General features: G+C 28.4%; 1 protein-coding gene and 1 non-coding gene across 3 annotated transcripts; both read right to left on the reverse strand.

Annotated features, from left to right (window-relative positions):
* Positions 1 to 4,819: 4,819 nt before the first annotated feature.
* On the reverse strand, positions 4,820 to 4,892 carry Trnav-uac. The gene has a single exon. It is a non-coding gene; the product is annotated as a tRNA-Val (tRNA).
* A 1,972-nt stretch (positions 4,893 to 6,864) lies between these two features.
* On the reverse strand, positions 6,865 to 15,393 carry LOC111613059. 2 transcript variants are annotated; one of them, XM_023354354.1, is made up of 16 exons: positions 15,197 to 15,393; positions 14,051 to 14,151; positions 13,618 to 13,906; positions 13,252 to 13,524; positions 12,902 to 13,180; positions 10,974 to 11,222; positions 9,845 to 10,499; positions 9,617 to 9,762; positions 9,351 to 9,529; positions 9,108 to 9,256; positions 8,884 to 9,032; positions 8,699 to 8,792; positions 8,086 to 8,233; positions 7,796 to 7,988; positions 7,222 to 7,355; positions 6,865 to 7,137 (listed from the first exon to the last, which is right to left on the reverse strand). In XM_023354354.1, exons 1-16 carry the CDS (start codon positions 15,270 to 15,272, stop codon positions 6,946 to 6,948), a joined length of 3,306 nt encoding a protein of 1,101 aa, XP_023210122.1. In that variant the 5' UTR covers positions 15,273 to 15,393; the 3' UTR covers positions 6,865 to 6,945. The 2 variants fall into 2 exon arrangements, with proteins under 2 accessions (XP_023210122.1, XP_023210123.1); XM_023354355.1 differs by lacking the exon at positions 10,974 to 11,222.
* Positions 15,394 to 21,808: the final 6,415 nt, after the last annotated feature.

The raw sequence follows: 21,808 nt of genomic DNA on the forward strand, positions 1-21,808 counted from the left end.
TTTTCGTACAGGTCTAATTACGTAAATTTTTCCTGTTTTACGAACAAAATTTCTTTCAGTATTTAAATTCTCGACTGCATCTGGTGCAATTTCTGTATTTTCTGTTCTTAATTGACGATTCGGTCGATTATTCTTCGACAGCAAATCTTTGTTTCCATTTCGTGAATCCGTTTGCTGCTTCACGAAATCGTCTTCTTCGTTCACCCATTTTTCGCTCGCTTTTTCCAAAATTGTGCAGAGATCCACTCTATATTTTTCGAGTTCCTCGCGAGTCGATGCTCTTAAAACAATGCGATTTCCTTTAAAATAATCTTTTGAATTTATACCACGTTCCATAGACGATCTGTCGTGTGCATCTCCAGAATGAGTAACTCGGTTCGAGTTCCTGAAGCTTCCTTTATTCATTTGAAGAGCTGGTGGTAAGTTGTTATGTTCGATGGTATGGACAGTGTAAAGATCGTGCGTTTGATTGCTTAAGGAAATCTTGTTAATTGAGCTCTTTTCTGACCCACAATTTTTACTGGAATTATCATTTCCCTGTGTTTTTATGTCTTGCAATGTACCAGCATCCTTACTCGTCTTTGTGAAAACACGAGAGACGCTTTCCTCTTCGGATGACACACCGGAAGATTTTCGAAAGTCGCAAGTATCATTTTCGTATAAACGATTTTTGTTTTGATATTTGTAGAATCTGGTTTCTTCCTCTTTCTCGGATAAGCCGCCGTCTTCAGGACTTTTAACTTTGATCATCGTCTGCACAGTTTCGGTCCCATTCGACGAAGAAAAATGACACTTGTCCTTTTCGGTTTTCGGTGACGTTGATGTCGAAAATAATAACGGAGTTGTTTCTTCAATATCTTCGTCCTCCAATGTTTCTTCCATTAGCAAAACAGTTTCTTTGCCTGCCTCTTCCGAACTGATGTAAAAAGACGATTCTGATAGCTGTTTTTCGTGCTCATCATGTGGAAGCGAATCAATATCGACGGAGAAGATGGACTTTGGATGTTGGGGTACTTTGCATTTCTCTGGTTTAGACTGTTTTTCGTGAAATATCTTAAAGAAGAAATACACGAGCGCAGTAGTAAGTAGAAATATCAACGATATTATAAGATAAGCCACCAATACGTTGGATATGGCATGGCCGATTTTTTTTATTATGATCTTCATTTCTTGTTCTGTGAGCTTTCTGTTCACTTTCAAATCAGTTCTAAAACTGTCTGGAATTTTATTTTCGTCACCTTCCTGCTTTGTTGGACCAATTAACATTGTATTAAAACGATTTTTATCGTCGTTCTTCTCCGAAAATTCGACATTGTAATCCAATTTTCTCGTTTGTTCCGTTCCTCCTTTCTGCTCGATCTCTTTATTTGCGTATTTCCGCATAAAATAAAACTTTTTGTATTTCTTGTAATTTTCTATAAAAGAAGGAAGCTTCGACACTTCACTTCTTGAATTTTTAATTATATGTTGTTCAGTTACACGTCGCTTTTGTTCAAAGTCGTCATGATCTCGATTCTTGTCCATTGGCAATTCTTTATTTTTTTGAATCGATGGTACCACGAGCCAGTCCAATTTTCGAGCTTTCGACTTGCTTCGTGGAACACGGACACCATTTTTGTTTTTAAATTGTGTTGAAAACACATTCTTCAAGTTTTCGTTGTAAGCAACGTCCTCCTCGGTTGGAGAACCGAGGAGCCACGAGCTTGGATCACTCACGAATTTCTTTTTTAGACGTATCCTACAGTTTTGCCCCACAGGAGCATAAATTAAAATAAATAATGGTGAAATAACCATTAATTTAACGCAAATACTCATCTTTTCTCTTCGAAAACGCTTGCAGAACTATTTACTTCTGTAAATATTGTTAGACAATACTAGCATTGTTTGCATTATTGAAAACGCAATAATGAAATCGTTTACGGAACTTTATGTATATTAATATTTTTACAGGATTCATGTATACAAATTTGTCATAATCGTAAACACTAATGCCTGTTTGCATAATATTTTATCTATTATCCAAATTTTATTCTGTTGATATCGAAAAAGTCTCATTTATTTGAAGTATCTCATGGTTTCGAACACATGAGGCCGTACCAATTTGGATCTGGATAAACAACTGTACCTAAATTGGCGGACGAGAACACATGGGGCGAGGGTAATGAAGCAAGATCTGATTTATATGGGTCAAATTAACCACAAACATATTTTAAGTTTATATCCGGGCCCTCGTAATGCAGGACGAATGGTGGAGATGATAAAACTCTGGAGACCTGAATATATAAAGCCCCATCTCTCGCCACCTGGTCGTCTATTCTTAAATCCGTCTGAACTCAAGTTGGAAATCCAGAAAAGGCCTTTTAGTGTTCAAAAAGAAAAATATGTGAGCTAATACCTTTGTCGCCTCGGCTATCCAATCGCCTTAGCGCCCACAGAGTAAGTGGGCCTTCCTCTTTATGGGCATAAAGATGACGCCCGATTACGTTCAATTATAGGGATCCCGATTAGATTTAAATATATCTACTTTAATGGCATAAAATATTTTTAACTTTACGAAAAACGCAATAAGTTTCTTTGCAAAATCAGCGAATTTAAGGTAAGAAGATGTGGGTACATCAGATATCAGAAGCAGTGCCGTAACTAGCCATTCCTGTGCCCTGTGCAGGAATTTGCATTTAGGCCCATAATTAATTAGGTTTGGGAAAGTAATAAAACAAATACATGCATTTTGGGTCCCTCTTTCAAGTGGGCCCTGTGCGGGTGCACCTGTTGCACCTGCCTAGTTACGGCACTGATCAGAAGTCCAAAGAAACACAAACACAGCTTAGAAAAGAATTTTTTAATATTTGGCCCAGTAAATCTTATATTATACAAGCGATAAACATTTAGAAAACAATTAAAAATGCTATAAAAACACAAAAATTATATTCAATGCTCCACGCTCTTAGAAACTCGCGTAACAGATTTGTTCTGTCTTCTTCAGGCGTAGCGATAATCCGTAGGAGGATAAGTGTAGTAAGACTTCTGTTTCTTGGTGTCTACGTAGCTCATATCCTAGCTGGGGTAAGTAGCACGCTGGTAGTTTCTATCCACATTGTAGTTATAAGGCTGATAAACACTCTCACCCAAATTAGAAGCGCTTGAAGAATCAATCGGGACCGTCTGTATAACGTTGAGAACCACTCAACGTTATACAACGTTATACAAGAGGTATGGGTACCACTCTATAGTTAGATGGCAACTTTGAGCTTATGAGGCCAATGTTGTAGTCAGCGGCATCGGCAGGGTGATTGTAATTAGCTTGAGTAGGGATCAATTGGGGTTAACTTAAGCCTGAGCATTTTTTTGTGTGTGTGTGTTTTGCAGTGTTATTATTGTAAATATTCGGATCAATAAACGCACATTTTAGTTACTAAAATGATTGTTTTTATCTCATTCTCTCAACTTCAGCGATTCTCACCTCCTCAAAAGCCAGTTACACTCACAAGTTTACAAGACCTATGTAATTAGTTTATTAAATTATAGAGTCATTGATTTTGTTAGTAAGAATATAAAGTCTATAGTAATAGCATAATGAGACCAAGGTGATATGCATATGAAGTATAAAAATTGTTTGCTACACTATGTTATGAGATTGTAGTTAAAAAGTTTTTATATTATTGATTATTAGAAGACGCCAAAAACCTTAATTTTAACAGTAGAGATGGGGTCATGATAACTTGTAAATGCTAATAACGAATAAAATCATTAAGTTCGTTTCCACTTGCGATACAGCACGTGAGCCTAGTCTATCTCCCTATTCCCTTGACCTTTAAGCACCAATATTTAATTAATAGCATCAATCACCCTAATACACAAACCTCCCTGCAAAATTTCAACACAAGGCACAAGAGTTATTAAGCTTCAAACTGGGTGAACAAAATAGATTTTCTCAAACACACGAATATCCATACTTACGAGAAAAAATCGAATTTATTGCATTTTTCGCAGTTTCCGGGTGCCCTAAATCCAAAAAATGTAAAAAAATTGATATATCATTGAATATAGTAAATATTTTATTAGTCATTCCTTAGTTATAGATTCACAGATCGTATCTCTTATATTATCACAATAGTATTCAATTAAAATTAATATACTCCAAAATTTCAGAAAATCAGATTGCCATTTACTTTTTCCCTAAATCAAAGAAAATTTTTGGTGGCAAATGTTTTCTGATCGAAGATAGCAAAGATTGGAAAGAAAATTCGCTTGTATGATGTTAGGACATAAAGACATAAAGCTTAAACAAATATCGTTTATTGGCATCTGACAAGGATTTTTCAGATGTAACAAGTTATGGATAGATCCATGATTGATTGCTTTTTTCCTTTTTCAATAATAATATTTTTATTTTGAAAGTGTATTAATAAAAATACTAAAGAATTATTGTAAATTATAATACAAGAAATAAATAAGCGAAAAAGAAATATAAAAATGCAATCTTATTTGTAAATTATATTAAATTTACAAATAAAAGTTTTTAAGAGCAATCTCTAATGCCAATTAACATTGGATAATACCGATATGAAAATATTTATTGACATTAAATCCGATATATATTTTTACTTTGATTCCTACCATATTGTATTACTATTTATATTATATATATTGTTAGTGTGTTAAACAATCTTTTATTATAATAACTTATTCATTATAGTAACAATTCATTAGATAATTAGAATTAAATTAAATTTTTAAACTCAAATCACAAATAAGAACTGTTTTACTTGAATATTTAATAAAATAAACCAATTGAAACCGATAAGACAAAAAGCAAACGTGGTTCCGCCCGGGATCGAACCGGGGACCTTTCGCGTGTAAAGCGAACGTGATAACCACTACACTACGGAACCACCGCAAAGAGTAGTCAAAATTAATTTCTTTTAATTTATTATTCCATGTGACATTTCTGTTATATTTGAATATTTTCAATTAACTAGATAAAGATCAAAATATGACAAAATTATACTTAAATAAGTACATTATTTATCGTTAAATATATGTTGAATATAAAATTTAAACGTGGGTTGATTCAAAAATTAACGAGAATGCCGAGTTAAGTATTTTAAAAAATGATTAATTTTGTACGTATTAATATTTTCACTTCGTTTTCTTCAAAGTCAGTGGTAATTTTCACAAAGTACAAATAAATATAAAAATGAGAATAAAGAAATCATATTTCCAACACAATCATATAGAGCTGGTTTTAGAAAATATGTGATAGCAGTGTTTACTTGTACAGTATATAGAACATTTCTTGTTAAGTGTATATAGTTTTTGCTATTGTTAAGAGACTATATTTACTTGCAATCTAGAATTTCCATAGCATATTTAGAATAATTAAGCTCGATAGTTTTGAGATATAATGGATAAACAGACGTATGAGATTTTTGTCAATTTGTTATAATTTAAGCTTTGTCATTTATGAATGTACTTTCTAATAATTATATATAAATTTATCCTTCAAACTACTTATTTTAGATCAACCATCACATATAATTAAAGAAGAAACAAACAAAAAACTCACAGGTAGAATAGCTTTTTGACAATACAAAGCAATTTACATTTTATGTTACCTCGAAATATACAAATTATTGTATAGTTTTGGAACATTTGCTTGAAAATACAGAGAAGTTTCATATAACTTAGCAAAACTATGTACCATACGTAATGAATTTGCGCAGTTTTGGTGCCATCATCTTTGTGGTTATGATTACTACACGTCTAATTAAGCTATCGAAAAACTCATAATTTATGTTACTGACTGATTGCATGAAATATAAATGCGAAATCAATATAATGTAATTTAATCTATTAAAATAATCTATTATTTATCTTCATATTATAAAGGATGATATATATAGGCCTATACATATATAGAGAGAAATTACTTGTATTTAAATATTATTGTTCGCTAAGGACGTAAACATATTTATCTGTCATCATTATTTAAATACAGTTCAATGAATATGTCAACCGGTAGCAACAATAGCAGGAAAACCTACATACCGTACAATGTTTGAAGGTCATATCAGTGATGGCAACGAAATGATACTATATATTTTCCCACCATAACCACTATTAAGTAGGTTATTTTAATGTAATATTTTTATATTCTTTTATATATAATAAAAAAAGGAATAAAAGCTAAAGAAAATGTTTAATAACAATAAATAAAATTATGAATAAATGATAATGTTTAGAATAAAATTTGTTATTATATTCATTTATAAATTCAAAATATGATTTTAAATTTCTTAATTTTGGCCGTAAGAAAGTAAAAATAGTATGAAACTATTGATTGTATCTTATTAATATTTCAGTCTTTATATTTAAATCGGTTGCTTTGTAAATCGTAAATTTCAATTCATTTTTCACAATCAGTGTCTAAAAGTAAATAAATGAAGAGTCTGGAGAATAATGCAAATATAAAATTTATGTATTTTAAAATGTATAACAGACGATTTTTTCTTACAAAAGACTTATGATTATTAAGATGAAAGCAAGTTGAAGATTCCAATAAAATCACATTTGGCCTATAAATTTATTTCAGTGTATACAAGACAAAAACATTTAATAGAAAATTTATGATTATCTACATTATTATATAAGTTCACAAATCTTGGTAATTCTAAGATCGGAAGATATAAATAAGTTACTTGTTAAAAGCTTTGATTAATGTTAAAAATTCCATTATGATTTTAATAAAAAAAAAGAATTTTTAACAACAATACTTAGCCTTCATCCGAAAATTAAATATTTGTTCTAATTCTTTTTACTTTCAAAAGAATTTAAAAAGAAAACTAAAAATGGATGAAGATAGGAAGTTTTCCATATACTTTTCATTATAAAAATATAGAAATCTCCGAATTATATTAAGTCAAGTATCCAAATCGGTGAATAAAATTAATCGAGTTCTGGTTTTGTTCGTCCAAATTGAGTTAACGTCGTTGGTCTAATATTCCTGGCTGATTCAAATAATGCTGGATCTGTATAAATTGGCTCACTTGGATCTTCTATCCGACCACTTGCAGGATATCGGCTAATGTATAAATTACTTAGACCTCGATTCGTTCCAGAAGTGTTGCATTCCTTTTTCTGATAAATAGATTTATAATTTATAATTAATTATAATACAATTTTGTATTTATTGATTGTGTTTTATATGTTAAATATACTTACGGCCAATTTATATTTTCTTATAAAGAAAACTGCAGCTATAGACATGGCTAGAATAACACAAATCAGTACAATGACAACTGCCATCAGTGTGTAATATCCTGACTGTAACGTGCATACCGGCGCTTTTGTAATTTCTATAAAGTGAACAAAAGACATTTTAAAATATAAAATAAAAAAAAAGAATTGCACAAGTTACATATTCATAAACGATTTAAAAATGTGTTAAATCTGAATTGTACATAAAACTTATTACAAAATTGAACTACTGTATATCATTTAACGTAATGATGCAATTTAGTGCAACATCTTGTGCAAAATTCCGCTTTAATATTTCGTAAACATAAGCCTATATAGAAACAAATACTATTACAAAATTCGAATTTCAAAATTAGTTTTTATGAAACATTTTACAACTTTAAACATTCAAAATACCATGGATAAAAGAGTAATTAATGCTTTAAAATACTCATAATACATGTTAATTAATTACTGTTGTTATTATTTTAGTGTATATTAGTTAAATTTATTAAATTTATAATTAATTAACCAAATACATTTTTTAAAAATAGCATACTGTTCGATTTTGGAGGATTCGATGGTATATCAGATCGTTCAAAATAGACTTTGAATAGTTCGTGGACATCTTCTTCTTCTTCAGTAACATTATCTGCTTTAGGATTAGAGTTAGAATCGGGATCAACGACACTCCTTTTCTTTCTTCCCCAAGATGGAAAAGATCCAGGACGATCGCGATCATTACATATAACCTAATGAAAATATATTGAAAATAATTATTTGCAATTTTATTTTTTAAATTAAAAATTCGCCACTTGTCTCAGATTATAAAAATTTCTTATTTCGTACTGGTTCGCATGGACCTCTGCACGTTCGAACAGTCGCTTGAAAAACGAGTAAATTAGAATCTGGTATTTTAAAAGCGTAAAATTCAGCTTCCAGTGCTCCATCGGGGGTGCGGTGAAGTTCCGGAAAAACATATAAATCTACAGGACATCTGAAATCATAAAATAATTCAACAATAAAATGAGACTATGTAAAATTCTTGAAAATTTAAATTACAAATAAATAAAAGGAGAGAAAATTATAATCTACTCATTTCCGAAAAAAATTATCTTTAATTGAGGAAACAAATAATAACCAATCGTAGGAAATGATGGAAAGTAGTCGACAATGTTTGCATTGTATAAAGAGGAAGTGTACCTGTATAGTTTACCATTGACCCTTAGAAAGTACAGGGCAACAGGATATAACTAAAGGGAAATGTTTTCTTTTGAAAATTTTTACAGCACTTTTGACTGATTATTTACATTTTATCACTTTCTTCTATTTCCTGCAAATCTTTATCGAATCGTTTTTGTTTGTCCTTGCAATAAAATAATTTGATCTACGTGAAGATTGATCACGACATCTAATTTGTAATGTTATTTAATATCAAATGAAACTTAGATCAAAATTATACCCTTTGGCGTCAATTAGATGAACTTGTCTTCCAGAATATGGATCTTTGGCAATCACGTTTGTTGCAAATATATCAGAATAATAATCATATTGAACTAGAAACGAAAACAAGTTTTTTAGACAGAAATATTGAGTTATTGTCAAGTTTATTAATACAATTAATAATACCAGCATATTTTTACTTACAGTGTCCTCTAGCTTCTAGTCTAAAAGTTAATAGATCTCCAACAGCAATAGTATTTGTTGGAGTTCCTCTGTATGAAATAATCAGTCTTATTATTGATGTTAGCATATCCTGAGCGGGTAGATGTTCTATTTGTGTTGGAAACCTTCTTCTTTATATTAAAAAATACAAGATTTAGAATATATTATTTGAGATTTCTAGTAAATATTACCAAATTGTTACCAACCCGTCAACCCTAGCATCTAAATAATTCGATGTTACAACAGCTTCTCCAGGACCAGATAAATAACAAGTTAAATTATATTTCTTATCTCTACTTGTTTGAACATAATCATTGAACTGTACGACAACAATATTGGTCATAGAATCACCATACTGAAAGAATTTCAGTTCAGTTACTTTACTTTAAACAAAAAGAAATGATTTTTTCATAGAAAATTAAAATAAAATAGTAATAATAATAATGTACTTGTTGCGTTCCACATCTAGGAAAGCCATTCGGACGGCTGATTCTTAACACATTTACTGTTCCTCCATTGCCATCAAAGAAGCACGAATCATAAAAACCGTAAGTGTAAATTCTACCAAAAAATGGTTCTGTTGTTTTCAAAGAAAATTCCATTCCATCCAAAGAACAACTTTGACTAACTAAAATAAAAATTTTAATATGAAATTATTCTTGAATTTATGATTCTTTTTAAAAAAAGCAAGTAATTTTATTAAGAATCTTCCTACCATCCATGCAACCAGAATTTCCAGTACCATATCCTTCCCTTTCGTAATAATCAAATTGAGAATCTTTCTCAAAATGGGCAGGATTAATGAGCTGTAGCTGTCTAGAATCTTGATCTGTCAGTTCGCAATTGTCTGGAAAAACAGCTCTAAAAAAGAAAATTAAGGTACACGCTTTGACAAGTTTTTTTTTTTATTTTTAAATTATTTAATATTAATTAAATTTATTACCTAAAATTGAAGGCAACACAAGAAAAGTCCTTTTCGTCCATACAAGCCTTTTCACACTCTTCTATTCGTTCAGCTCTCACAACTCGACGGATATAAAAGTTTCTCATACGCAATCCAGTTCCTACTCTTCGAAACATTCCTAGCATTCCAGGTTTACAAATCTCTGGAGAGCCACCGGGCATAAATGGAGGAGGAGGAGGAGGATGACCTCCACCCTGAGGAAATGGTGGACCACGAGGTGGAAGAGGAGGATAACCTCCATGAATAGGAGGAGGACCTCGAGGAGGATACATCGGAGGTCGAAATCTGTTTCCATATGGGTAAGATGGTCCTGGTCTGTGCCAATTTCTCTCGTAAGATCCTGGTCTTCCTCCATAACTGCTACCATGATGAATGCCGCCGTAACCACTTCCTTGAGGCATTCCACCATAACCGCTGCCGTGTTGAATTCCGCCATACCCTCCACCATGAGGATGTCCATAGTTACTGTTTTGAATGTATCCAGGTCCGAATTGTCCTCCATAATTTCCACCCGGTCCAAAGGGACTGTAGCTATTTCCAGGATTATCAGAACGACTACCAAAATGATTTCCATGATATCCGTGACTTCCTCCTGGATATCCTCCTGGATGTCCTTGATTAGGAGCTCCTCGCACTGGAAATAATTTGGAATGAATTAATATATTTCAAAATGATACAACAATTTATAATAGCTTAAAATTTAAAATACAGTTGACTGATATTAAGACTTTTAACATTAAAATATTCAATAAACGAATTAAATATATCTAAATTAAAATATAATTAAACAAAAATGAAAAATATTGTGACTTGAATGAAGAAGAAATTGAAAGTGTTGGTGTAATTTCTGTTGGATTTATCATTTTTAAAACAAATAGGCCTACACGTCTCTGAGGGAATATATTCCATGTACTAAATTTTAAAATATTGCTAGTGATTCGCAATTAATAACTCAAGGAATGAATAAATGTTGATTATTTTATATTGCTATTTAAATTTTAAAATAACGAGTTTAAAGCAACAGTGTATTTGTAGAATTAATTATTTTTCAGTATCGTTTTAATGTTTTTAGTGCCTTTAATAGTCTCCTCTTCCATCCATTACTTACGCCACTTAAGTTCGTAGTAATCGTAATATTTGTCATCCACTAGTTTTGGTCGTCCACTTCTCTTATTGTCCTGATCTGTACTAAATCGGCAAGATAAATATCCGGAACTGTAGGTGACAGCTTGGCAAGAGTGACCCAATCTCTTGACACATTCGTCTAAACACTCTTGGAATGAATGAGCTTTCACTTCCACTTGATGTTCCACATCCAATCTCTTGCGTCGAAGACAATCATAGTTGACAAGTCCGTCTAGGAAGGAGATTTTATGGAACTGTCAGTATCTTGTTCAATATAAAATCTTCCATCATCGTATAACATAATACAGAAAAATCTACTTACATTTCTTTTGCGTTAATCTGCAATTTTTCTGTAATGAATATATTAAATCTCTCCAAATTATTTTGTTATTATTTATTATTTCATTTCGCCCAAATAATAATCATTAAAGAATTTATTATATTTTCTTAATAATAATAATAATTTTTGTTGTTTCGTTTAACTTTTCATCCTGGAAATGTATTTTCTCTTTTGTTCAATGACACAAACTTCTTGCAAACTGAATGCTTCAATGCACTTTAATTCTTCCAGTATTACTTATTACATAATCAAGTAATTAATTTCTTTTTAGATATANGCTTCAGTAATGTCAACACACTACCTTCCGTTGTTAATTTTATCCCTAGACCTAAAAAATAACTAGAAGGAAATACTTTGTGACTCATTTCCGCTTAGCAGCACATCTCTATTCAGTGTTTGAAAAGTTGAATGAAATATATTGACAAATAACTGCTATCTTTTCATCAAAAATATATAAATATTACATTATAATAAAGTAACTATCATCGTCAAATGTAAGAACGAAAGCTGAATGAGATATTGTCGTCGATCCTTGAGAAATCGCTCTTTTCGATATTTTTAAAATCTTATTCGTATAAAAATTCATTTTTATAACAGAAAATCACATCAATAAACTCAAAAAAATAGTTTTATTGTTGGTATTTTAGGATGAGAAATATGCGATTAAAGCGATATTTTTCGACACTTCATTATTTCCTTCTTTGTACATTTATGATTTTTATAGTTCAAAGTCACAACAAATAATTTTTCTGTTGATCTTGAACTGTTGAAACAAATAATTACTTTCAGTTTTTTTTTTTTGTAGTAAGCCTATTTAGATTACACATTTCATAATACGATGTCAACTTCATAGTAAGTTTAGTGATTAGGTCTGCAGAAATGCATAAAATATTTGTAAATTTCTCTTCTTGTTGATGAAGTGTTTCCATTTTGAGTTTTTTTTTTAATGTTTCAAATCTCTGTTTCGTAGCTAGAAAGATCTTTTGCCACTAGATTTCTAGAAAACTTACCTCATGAAAAGATTAATTGTATGGCACTTTTTCGTATTTTTGTGAGATTTATGTTCATTGTTTTATGTTATTAATTTTGTTAATAATTAAACTAATATAAAAATAATAAATCTTGAATTTAAATTATTAAAAAGTTACAATTATTATTCGATTAATTCGAGGAAAATAAATTATCTATTAATTTAAATTATTTTTACTAAATGTCATTTCAGGAGCGTTATTAAACTAAAATTGTGAATAATTTATGTAATTAATTTTTTCAAATAGGCTATATTCATATAAAATAGAGCCATATCATTTGGATTCATACCGAATATACGTAAATTTAACTCTATTTTCGGAACATTAATAATGTAATAAATATTTCCAGCAACTTTTTCCTTTTTTAAAATGGTTTATAAATTAAATTTTATATTCTTACGCTTTCATCCTTTATGAAAAAATTATTACGAAAATGATATTTTAAATTCAAGATTTATTATTATTAATTATTAATATTAAGATCCCTTATAAAAAAAAAGGATCTTAATTTATGAATTTAAAGTTAAAAATACAACTAACCTCGATCAAGTGTGTGGCATATGACCTTATGTAAAGAACCACTGTTATCTATTTCAGGACGAGGGATCTCGTTGTATCCAGATATTTCTTCGTCATATAAAATGCAAGTTCTGGATACCTCATTTATGTGAAAGCCGTGACAAGTAAAAGTTTGAGCGAGTTCACATTGTTTAGAACATTGTTCTGTATTCCAGACAGAAAGTAGAGCCGCTTCGTATAATTCCTCTACAGCTTTCTTTTCTTCTAATGCATATCCAACTGAAGGGCATCTCTCGCGGACTATATAATGTTAAATTTTACTATATTTTAATGTAAAAAGAAATACTGGTAAATATACGAACTATACTTACAAGGAAGGCCCATATTTTCTAAATATTCACTATTTCCATCTTGAGTATAATTTTTTGGATTCATCATTCTTGTCTGCGTGGACATACGACAACGTTGACCAGCCATATTATACGTTGCAGACCTGCACATGTCTTCTTCAAAACATTTACTTTCACATTCAGAAATGTTTGCCGCAAATACATCTTTATCATTTTCTCCTTCAAATTTATAACCAGGAATTCTTATAAATGCGAAAAGTATAGAATTTTCTACTGCACTTGTTAATTTTTGAGCTTATAAAAAGTAAAAAAAAAACAAATTAAAATTTAACTATTTCACTATAAATTCATAAAATTTCATTATTATTTTATATAAATTTCTCTTACAAGTTAGACAGATTTTATTAAAATGCCATGACATTGGTCTCTTAACCAGAATTTCTGTTCCTACGGCTGATGTTTTATTTTGATATATATAACATACAGATTCGTCGTAATCTGCTGTTAATGTCGGAACTTCATATAAATCATTTCTCCAAGAATTATCGGTCGGTGGTGCGTATGGAGATGATCGTCTTTTACCCGGGAGGAATCCGAAAGAAAAGCAATTTTGATTTTTAAGGCAATACTGTCCGCATTCTCTTGCTACATCTCCGCCTACTCCTGTCTTTGTTAACTAATTATTAATTAATTGATTAATTTTTAATAATAAACATATGTTGTTTCAACGTACAAAAATGTATAGTGAATATATAATAAAGCTTATTAAATATTTACTATATATTCACAATACATTACTTATTACATTAAAATTTCTTACCACTTCAACTTTCGTAGTTTCACCAACGAAACCTTCGCTTAAAACATAGTCTGGAATTTTCTCATATACGTAAACACCTCTGCCATTATTACACGAGTGAGCTGTAAAATTCATTTACTTTATGCATATTTATTATATTAACATTAATATATTCTTTTTTATAAATATGCATTTATTAATTAATTAGTTTAAAAAATAGAGGCATTTTCCTCAAATATTTTTTTGAGGAAAATACCTGTAAAAATGTTTTTCCTGCTGAACAACTTTACAATACAGTGAAAATGAATAATAATATTCTGACGGTTATACAATATTTACATAAAAATTACAAGTGATTTTAATCTAAAAATTTAATACGAATAACTATAATTAACATATTTTAGGTGTAATGTACTGTATATTGTAATGAAGTCGATGAAATGCAAAGAATGGAGATTTCATTTAATGCTATTAAGTAATTATATATTAACTATAATAAAACCATAGCTTCAGTAATGTCAACACACTACCTTCCGTTGTTAATTTTATCCCTAGACCTAAAAAATAACTAGAAGGAAATACTTTGTGACTCATTTCCGCTTAGCAGCATTCGTGTAGTATTAGTTCTTCCGTTTTCCGCTTGTAATTTTACAAAGAAAGCCCTTCCGAATGTATGTGAAAATTAAACGCGCTTTTTAATGTTATCTGAACATGTTTTATTTCTTAATGTTCATAAACGATTGCTACCAATAAAAATTAACAAGTAATGTAATTATGCAACAATAAGATTCACTCATATATACAAATAACTTTCTACAATGTATTTATTTTTTGCATAATATAAACTAGGTGCAAATGAATACTTTTTAGATTAATTTTTTTAAATTATTTTTTATAATTTAAACAGGCAAATAAGACAATATGATGTTTATTACATAAATTACTTGTCAAAATACAATGCAACAATTAAAAACTGTAAAAAAGAAAGCATTAACTGCAATGTTTATAGAAATTGTTTAACCTTTTGTACTGTTGATTAACATTTATTAGAATAGAAAGAGCTGCATCAATCGAATGAAAACTATAAATTGTGTAAACTAAATTGATTATTATTAATAATTTATATTTTATAATAGCTTAATTTTGAAACATTTTTAAAGGTCCTACCTTCAGTCAACAGTCGTAAAGCTGCAAGAAACGATATCACAGGAAACATGATTTTACCGAAGCTCATTTTGCACATGTAAGTTGCCACTTTACATATTTATCCTCTCCTATATTCCTTATATTGTGTATGAAGTGAGGTTTTATGGTCGGGATGCAAAATTTACTCGACGGGCCACTAGTTAGATACGAACAGAAGAATGACGTAATTTCGGTTAAACCAATCACGAACGATATAGAATAAGACAGTTATTTAAATAGTAAGCTTTTATTTCCGTAGCTAAGCAATATATATCCGGGAAGCGATGGGTGAATGACTCAGTTGACGCCCTTTCGCTGGCTATTACCTTGAAATTTTCAGTGAAATCCGATTCGAAAGACTCTGTTGTGACATTGAAACCAAAACTTGATTTACTTGAAACGGCGCGCGAAAGGTGAATGAGCACGCCATGTGTCAAATGCCTCTTCTTATTGTATAATATGCACACAATAAAAAATCACGATATCATTTGCGAGTACATTAACGTTTATTCCATTATCATTCATATTTCCGATTCAATAACCTTCCAAAATTATATCCTGATACTGTTAGATAGTTTCTTTGTTCGATCATATTTAGAAAATTATTATACCTATATATCAATTTTTATAAATTTGACCCTAGCTATAACAATATAACCATTTCCCGATAAAGTTTATATTTATCAAACGAGAAATAAATAAAAACATCGCTATTGAAATATTATTATTTTATATTTATAATTCCGAGATATTCTCCATAAAATATTTTATGCTTCTTTGATTCCTCATTGGATATCATTCATGCGAATTAAAAATTATTTACTATTTAATTGGATTTCTGTGGTTAAGGGAACCATGTCAGTATTTCTATGCTGAATTAATTTGTTAAAAGAATGAATTAGAAAGCGAATATCCTGTTACATTAACTTCCATACTTACTTTTTTATTCTTAGTTTTCATTTGTAATAAGCAAACTGTATCATATCAAATTATACTGAATGGATTTAATATCGTACAGTAAAATTTCATATTAGTTCTTACAAATATAAATTACAAATAAAATTACATTACTGATGTATTTCTATGACTTTCATATAGAAATAAATACTATAAGTCTTGTAGCGATATTGATAAACGAAGATTTTTAAGTGATTAATGCCATTTCTTTAATAATTTGTATAGTCTTTAAACTATTTTATTAAAATACTAATTAGTATTTTATATTATTTTGTTCATTATTCANTGCACTTGTTAATTTTTGAGCTTATAAAAAGTAAAAAAAAAAAAAACATCTATTTTTAAAGTTCTCCAGCACTAAGCTCAATTCAAAATGTAAAAATATATAATAAAAATCGTAAAAATTTTATTGTGTATAAATTGATTCAATTTATAAAATTCTTTTTATATAAAAAAGTGAATATTTTATTAATATATATTAACTGATAAACGGATGAGTTCACAAATGATTGGATGTGACAGGTCATTGTACTTAGCGGTGCTATAGAAAATAAATATTCATTGATAACCTTTCAATTTCAATGTGAACTTGAACTTGGAGATCATTTACCGTTTTTTTGTACTTTTATGTCTGGTTAAAACCCTTCCATTACGCAAGAGATTTATACAAGAAAGTTTAATGATCATACTAGTTTTTTTTTTGTTTGTTTGTTCTATTATAATCCAACGGAAATTACATCAATGCTGGATATTTGTTATGACGTTAATGCTTAATTTGTATTGTTGTCGCCGTTTTTGAGAACATTTTACTTTGACGATTCCCACAAAATGAAATAATCGAATCTTTTTGACTAAAAATTTTATCTTTTATTTTATAGAATTTTGAAATTAATTCATTACTTTTGTTTTAAAAACAATTTTACGATCTGATAAAGCAAAACTTTAACTTATTTATATAATGTTTCAATATATAATTATTTCATATAATGAAATTTATATAATAATTTCTAATAAACAGAAAGAAATTACTTTCTATTCATTTTCATTATAATTATCATTACAGTTATTGAAACATAACGTAATAAAATAAGTAATTTTTGAGTATATATTTTACATATTTAATCATTTATACATAATTTATGAATTGTTTTTTATTTATATAATCTTAAAATTATATAAAACAACATTAGATTTTGATCTATTTAAACTATTTAACTCACTAAAGTGAAAATAAATCAAATAATCCTAAAATTATCATATGAATTTCTCGCAAATTTAATATCTTAATAATAATTTCTTGATTTCTATTATTCAAAGTATCTATAGAATTATTTAACGTATTAAATTTTGAAAATTACTTTTACATTTATTTAAAATTAGAATATTAAAGTAGTTTTCATATAAAAAAGCAATGATTTTATTATTGTCTGTCTAAAATCTGCCTAAACATATTGACTGATTTAAATATATTTACACATATTTATTAAGTTCTAAATACTTTTTATTTCGAAAATACATAAAATTTATAATAATAAAAGAGTATATTTAATATGTATAAAAATCCTTTTAAAAATGAAATAAATATTAAATTAAAAAAAATATAAATAAAGTAGAAAGATAATAACAAAAATTAATAAATTAAATATTATTTTAAAATTATTTATTCGGTTATTACCTAAAATAAACGATCAAAGATTGTATAATTTCGAAAAAAAAAAAACTCCATAGCCTTTACAATATACTGTGTATTAAATAAATGTTATAATAAATAAAGAATTATAAATATATTTTGAATAATATAATATGTTTCGTGAAACTTTTAAAGTTAGAAAACAAAGAATATTCCTTATTTTATAATAGACTATGAAACAGTTTGTATAATATGTCCTTTAACTGCAATGTAACAAGGATTATATTCGTGTGGTAATACGAAACGATATAAGTTAAACTAGACATAAATGTGAATGAGGTAACGTTCTTTTTAAAATTTCACTGAAAATGAACAAAGAACTATCTCAGATATCAAAATTTTTAGTGTGACCTTACTATTTTAGAGGAAATGCCACCTTTTGTTTCCAATATGACAGAGCACAGCGCGTATCCCGTCCATTGTATGTAAACTCACAATATAGGTCATTTGAATCGGTTTGTGCACGGTCAGATTGGGTTAATGTCGAGGTCGGAAATGTTCGAATACTTTCTAGCCAACCACAAAATGATTAGCAAGGTTAAACCCAAAACAAATACTCGATATAGTTATATATTTGCTTTATTTAAGTTACTCTAAAAACTTGATTTTTATGTGTTGCAAGAACTTATTTAACGAAAACCTTGCTCTGCTTTTTTTTTATTGCTGTTTAGTAATAAAAAAAAAAACAACCGGTTCTAAACATTAATTTGTTATACTTCTTTTTCTATTAAATAATAAATACATTTTTAAAGTAATTTATTATTAGAGTTAGCGAATTTTGATTAAATATTAAGAATTTATAATATAGGTCTATTTAATATTGAAATACATGTATGTATATTATAAAAACTATTTTAAAAATTTAATGATTAAATAATAAATTACAGATATTTATATATATGCAAAGCGTANTAATAAAGCTTATTAAATATTTACTATATATTCACAATACATTACTTATTACATTAAAATTTCTTACCACTTCAACTTTCGTAGTTTCACCAACGAAACCTTCGCTTAAAACATAGTCTGGAATTTTCTCATATACGTAAACACCTCTGCCATTATTACACGAGTGAGCTGTAAAATTCATTTACTTTATGCATATTTATTATATTAACATTAATATATTCTTTTTTATAAATATGCATTTATTAATTAATTAGTTTAAAAAATAGAGGCATTTTCCTCAAATATTTTTTTGAGGAAAATACCTGTAAAAATGTTTTTCCTGCTGAACAACTTTACAATACAGTGAAAATGAGTAATAATATTCTGACGGTTATACAATATTTACATAAAAATTACAAGTGATTTTAATCTAAAAATTTAATACGAATAACTATAATTAACATATTTTAGGTGTAATGTACTGTATATTGTAATGAAGTCGATGAAATGCAAAGAATGGAGATTTCATTTAATGCTATTAAGTAATTATATATTAACTATAATAAAACCATAGCTTCAGTAATGTCAACACACTACCTTCCGTTGTTAATTTTATCCCTAGACCTAAAAAATAACTAGAAGGAAATACTTTGTGACTCATTTCCGCTTAGCAGCATTCGTGTAGTATTAGTTCTTCCGTTTTCCGCTTGTAATTTTACAAAGAAAGCCCTTCCGAATGTATGTGAAAATTAAACGCGCTTTTTAATGTTATCTGAACATGTTTTATTTCTTAATGTTCATAAACGATTGCTACCAATAAAAATTAACAAGTAATGTAATTATGCAACAATAAGATTCACTCATATATACAAATAACTTTCTACAATGTATTTATTTTTTGCATAATATAAACTAGGTGCAAATGAATACTTTTTAGATTAATTTTTTTAAATTATTTTTTATAATTTAAACAGGCAAATAAGACAATATGATGTTTATTACATAAATTACTTGTCAAAATACAATGCAACAATTAAAAACTGTAAAAAAGAAAGCATTAACTGCAATGTTTATAGAAATTGTTTAACCTTTTGTACTGTTGATTAACATTTATTAGAATAGAAAGAGCTGCATCAATCGAATGAAAACTATAAATTGTGTAAACTAAATTGATTATTATTAATAATTTATATTTTATAATAGCTTAATTTTGAAACATTTTTAAAGGTCCTACCTTCAGTCAACAGTCGTAAAGCTGCAAGAAACGATATCACAGGAAACATGATTTTACCGAAGCTCATTTTGCACATGTAAGTTGCCACTTTACATATTTATCCTCTCCTATATTCCTTATATTGTGTATGAAGTGAGGTTTTATGGTCGGGATGCAAAATTTACTCGACGGGCCACTAGTTAGATACGAACAGAAGAATGACGTAATTTCGGTTAAACCAATCACGAACGATATAGAATAAGACAGTTATTTAAATAGTAAGCTTTTATTTCCGTAGCTAAGCAATATATATCCGGGAAGCGATGGGTGAATGACTCAGTTGACGCCCTTTCGCTGGCTATTACCTTGAAATTTTCAGTGAAATCCGATTCGAAAGACTCTGTTGTGACATTGAAACCAAAACTTGATTTACTTGAAACGGCGCGCGAAAGGTGAATGAGCACGCCATGTGTCAAATGCCTCTTCTTATTGTATAATATGCACACAATAAAAAATCACGATATCATTTGCGAGTACATTAACGTTTATTCCATTATCATTCATATTTCCGATTCAATAACCTTCCAAAATTATATCCTGATACTGTTAGATAGTTTCTTTGTTCGATCATATTTAGAAAATTATTATACCTATATATCAATTTTTATAAATTTGACCCTAGCTATAACAATATAACCATTTCCCGATAAAGTTTATATTTATCAAACGAGAAATAAATAAAAACATCGCTATTGAAATATTATTATTTTATATTTATAATTCCGAGATATTCTCCATAAAATATTTTATGCTTCTTTGATTCCTCATTGGATATCATTCATGCGAATTAAAAATTATTTACTATTTAATTGGATTTCTGTGGTTAAGGGAACCATGTCAGTATTTCTATGCTGAATTAATTTGTTAAAAGAATGAATTAGAAAGCGAATATCCTGTTACATTAACTTCCATACTTACTTTTTTATTCTTAGTTTTCATTTGTAATAAGCAAACTGTATCATATCAAATTATACTGAATGGATTTAATATCGTACAGTAAAATTTCATATTAGTTCTTACAAATATAAATTACAAATAAAATTACATTACTGATGTATTTCTATGACTTTCATATAGAAATAAATACTATAAGTCTTGTAGCGATATTGATAAACGAAGATTTTTAAGTGATTAATGCCATTTCTTTAATAATTTGTATAGTCTTTAAACTATTTTATTAAAATACTAATTAGTATTTTATATTATTTTGTTCATTATTGAATAATAAATTTCCATTAATAATATAGAAATAATTTAAATTTATTATATAAATTATTTAAAAAAAATATGTTTAATGTAAATTCAAATAAATCTATATATCAGATTTTTATGAATTTGCATAAAATGTATTATTAAATTTTAATAATTTACTATATTGTAATATATTTTTAGTACATAAAACTGTAATAAATTTAATTGCATGTAAAAATATATAATAAAAATCGTAAAAATTTTATTGTGTATAAATTGATTCAATTTATAAAATTCTTTTTATATAAAAAAGTGAATATTTTATTAATATATATTAACTGATAAACGGATGAGTTCACAAATGATTGGATGTGACAGGTCATTGTACTTAGCGGTGCTATAGAAAATAAATATTCATTGATAACCTTTCAATTTCAATGTGAACTTGAACTTGGAGATCATTTACCGTTTTTTTGTACTTTTATGTCTGGTTAAAACCCTTCCATTACGCAAGAGATTTATACAAGAAAGTTTAATGATCATACTAGTTTTTTTTTTGTTTGTTTGTTCTATTATAATCCAACGGAAATTA

Source organism: Centruroides sculpturatus, unplaced genomic scaffold (genome assembly GCF_000671375.1).
Source record: "Centruroides sculpturatus isolate CEXI.00-Female unplaced genomic scaffold, Cexi_2.0 scaffold1629, whole genome shotgun sequence".
Taxonomy (NCBI): domain Eukaryota; kingdom Metazoa; phylum Arthropoda; class Arachnida; order Scorpiones; family Buthidae; genus Centruroides; species Centruroides sculpturatus.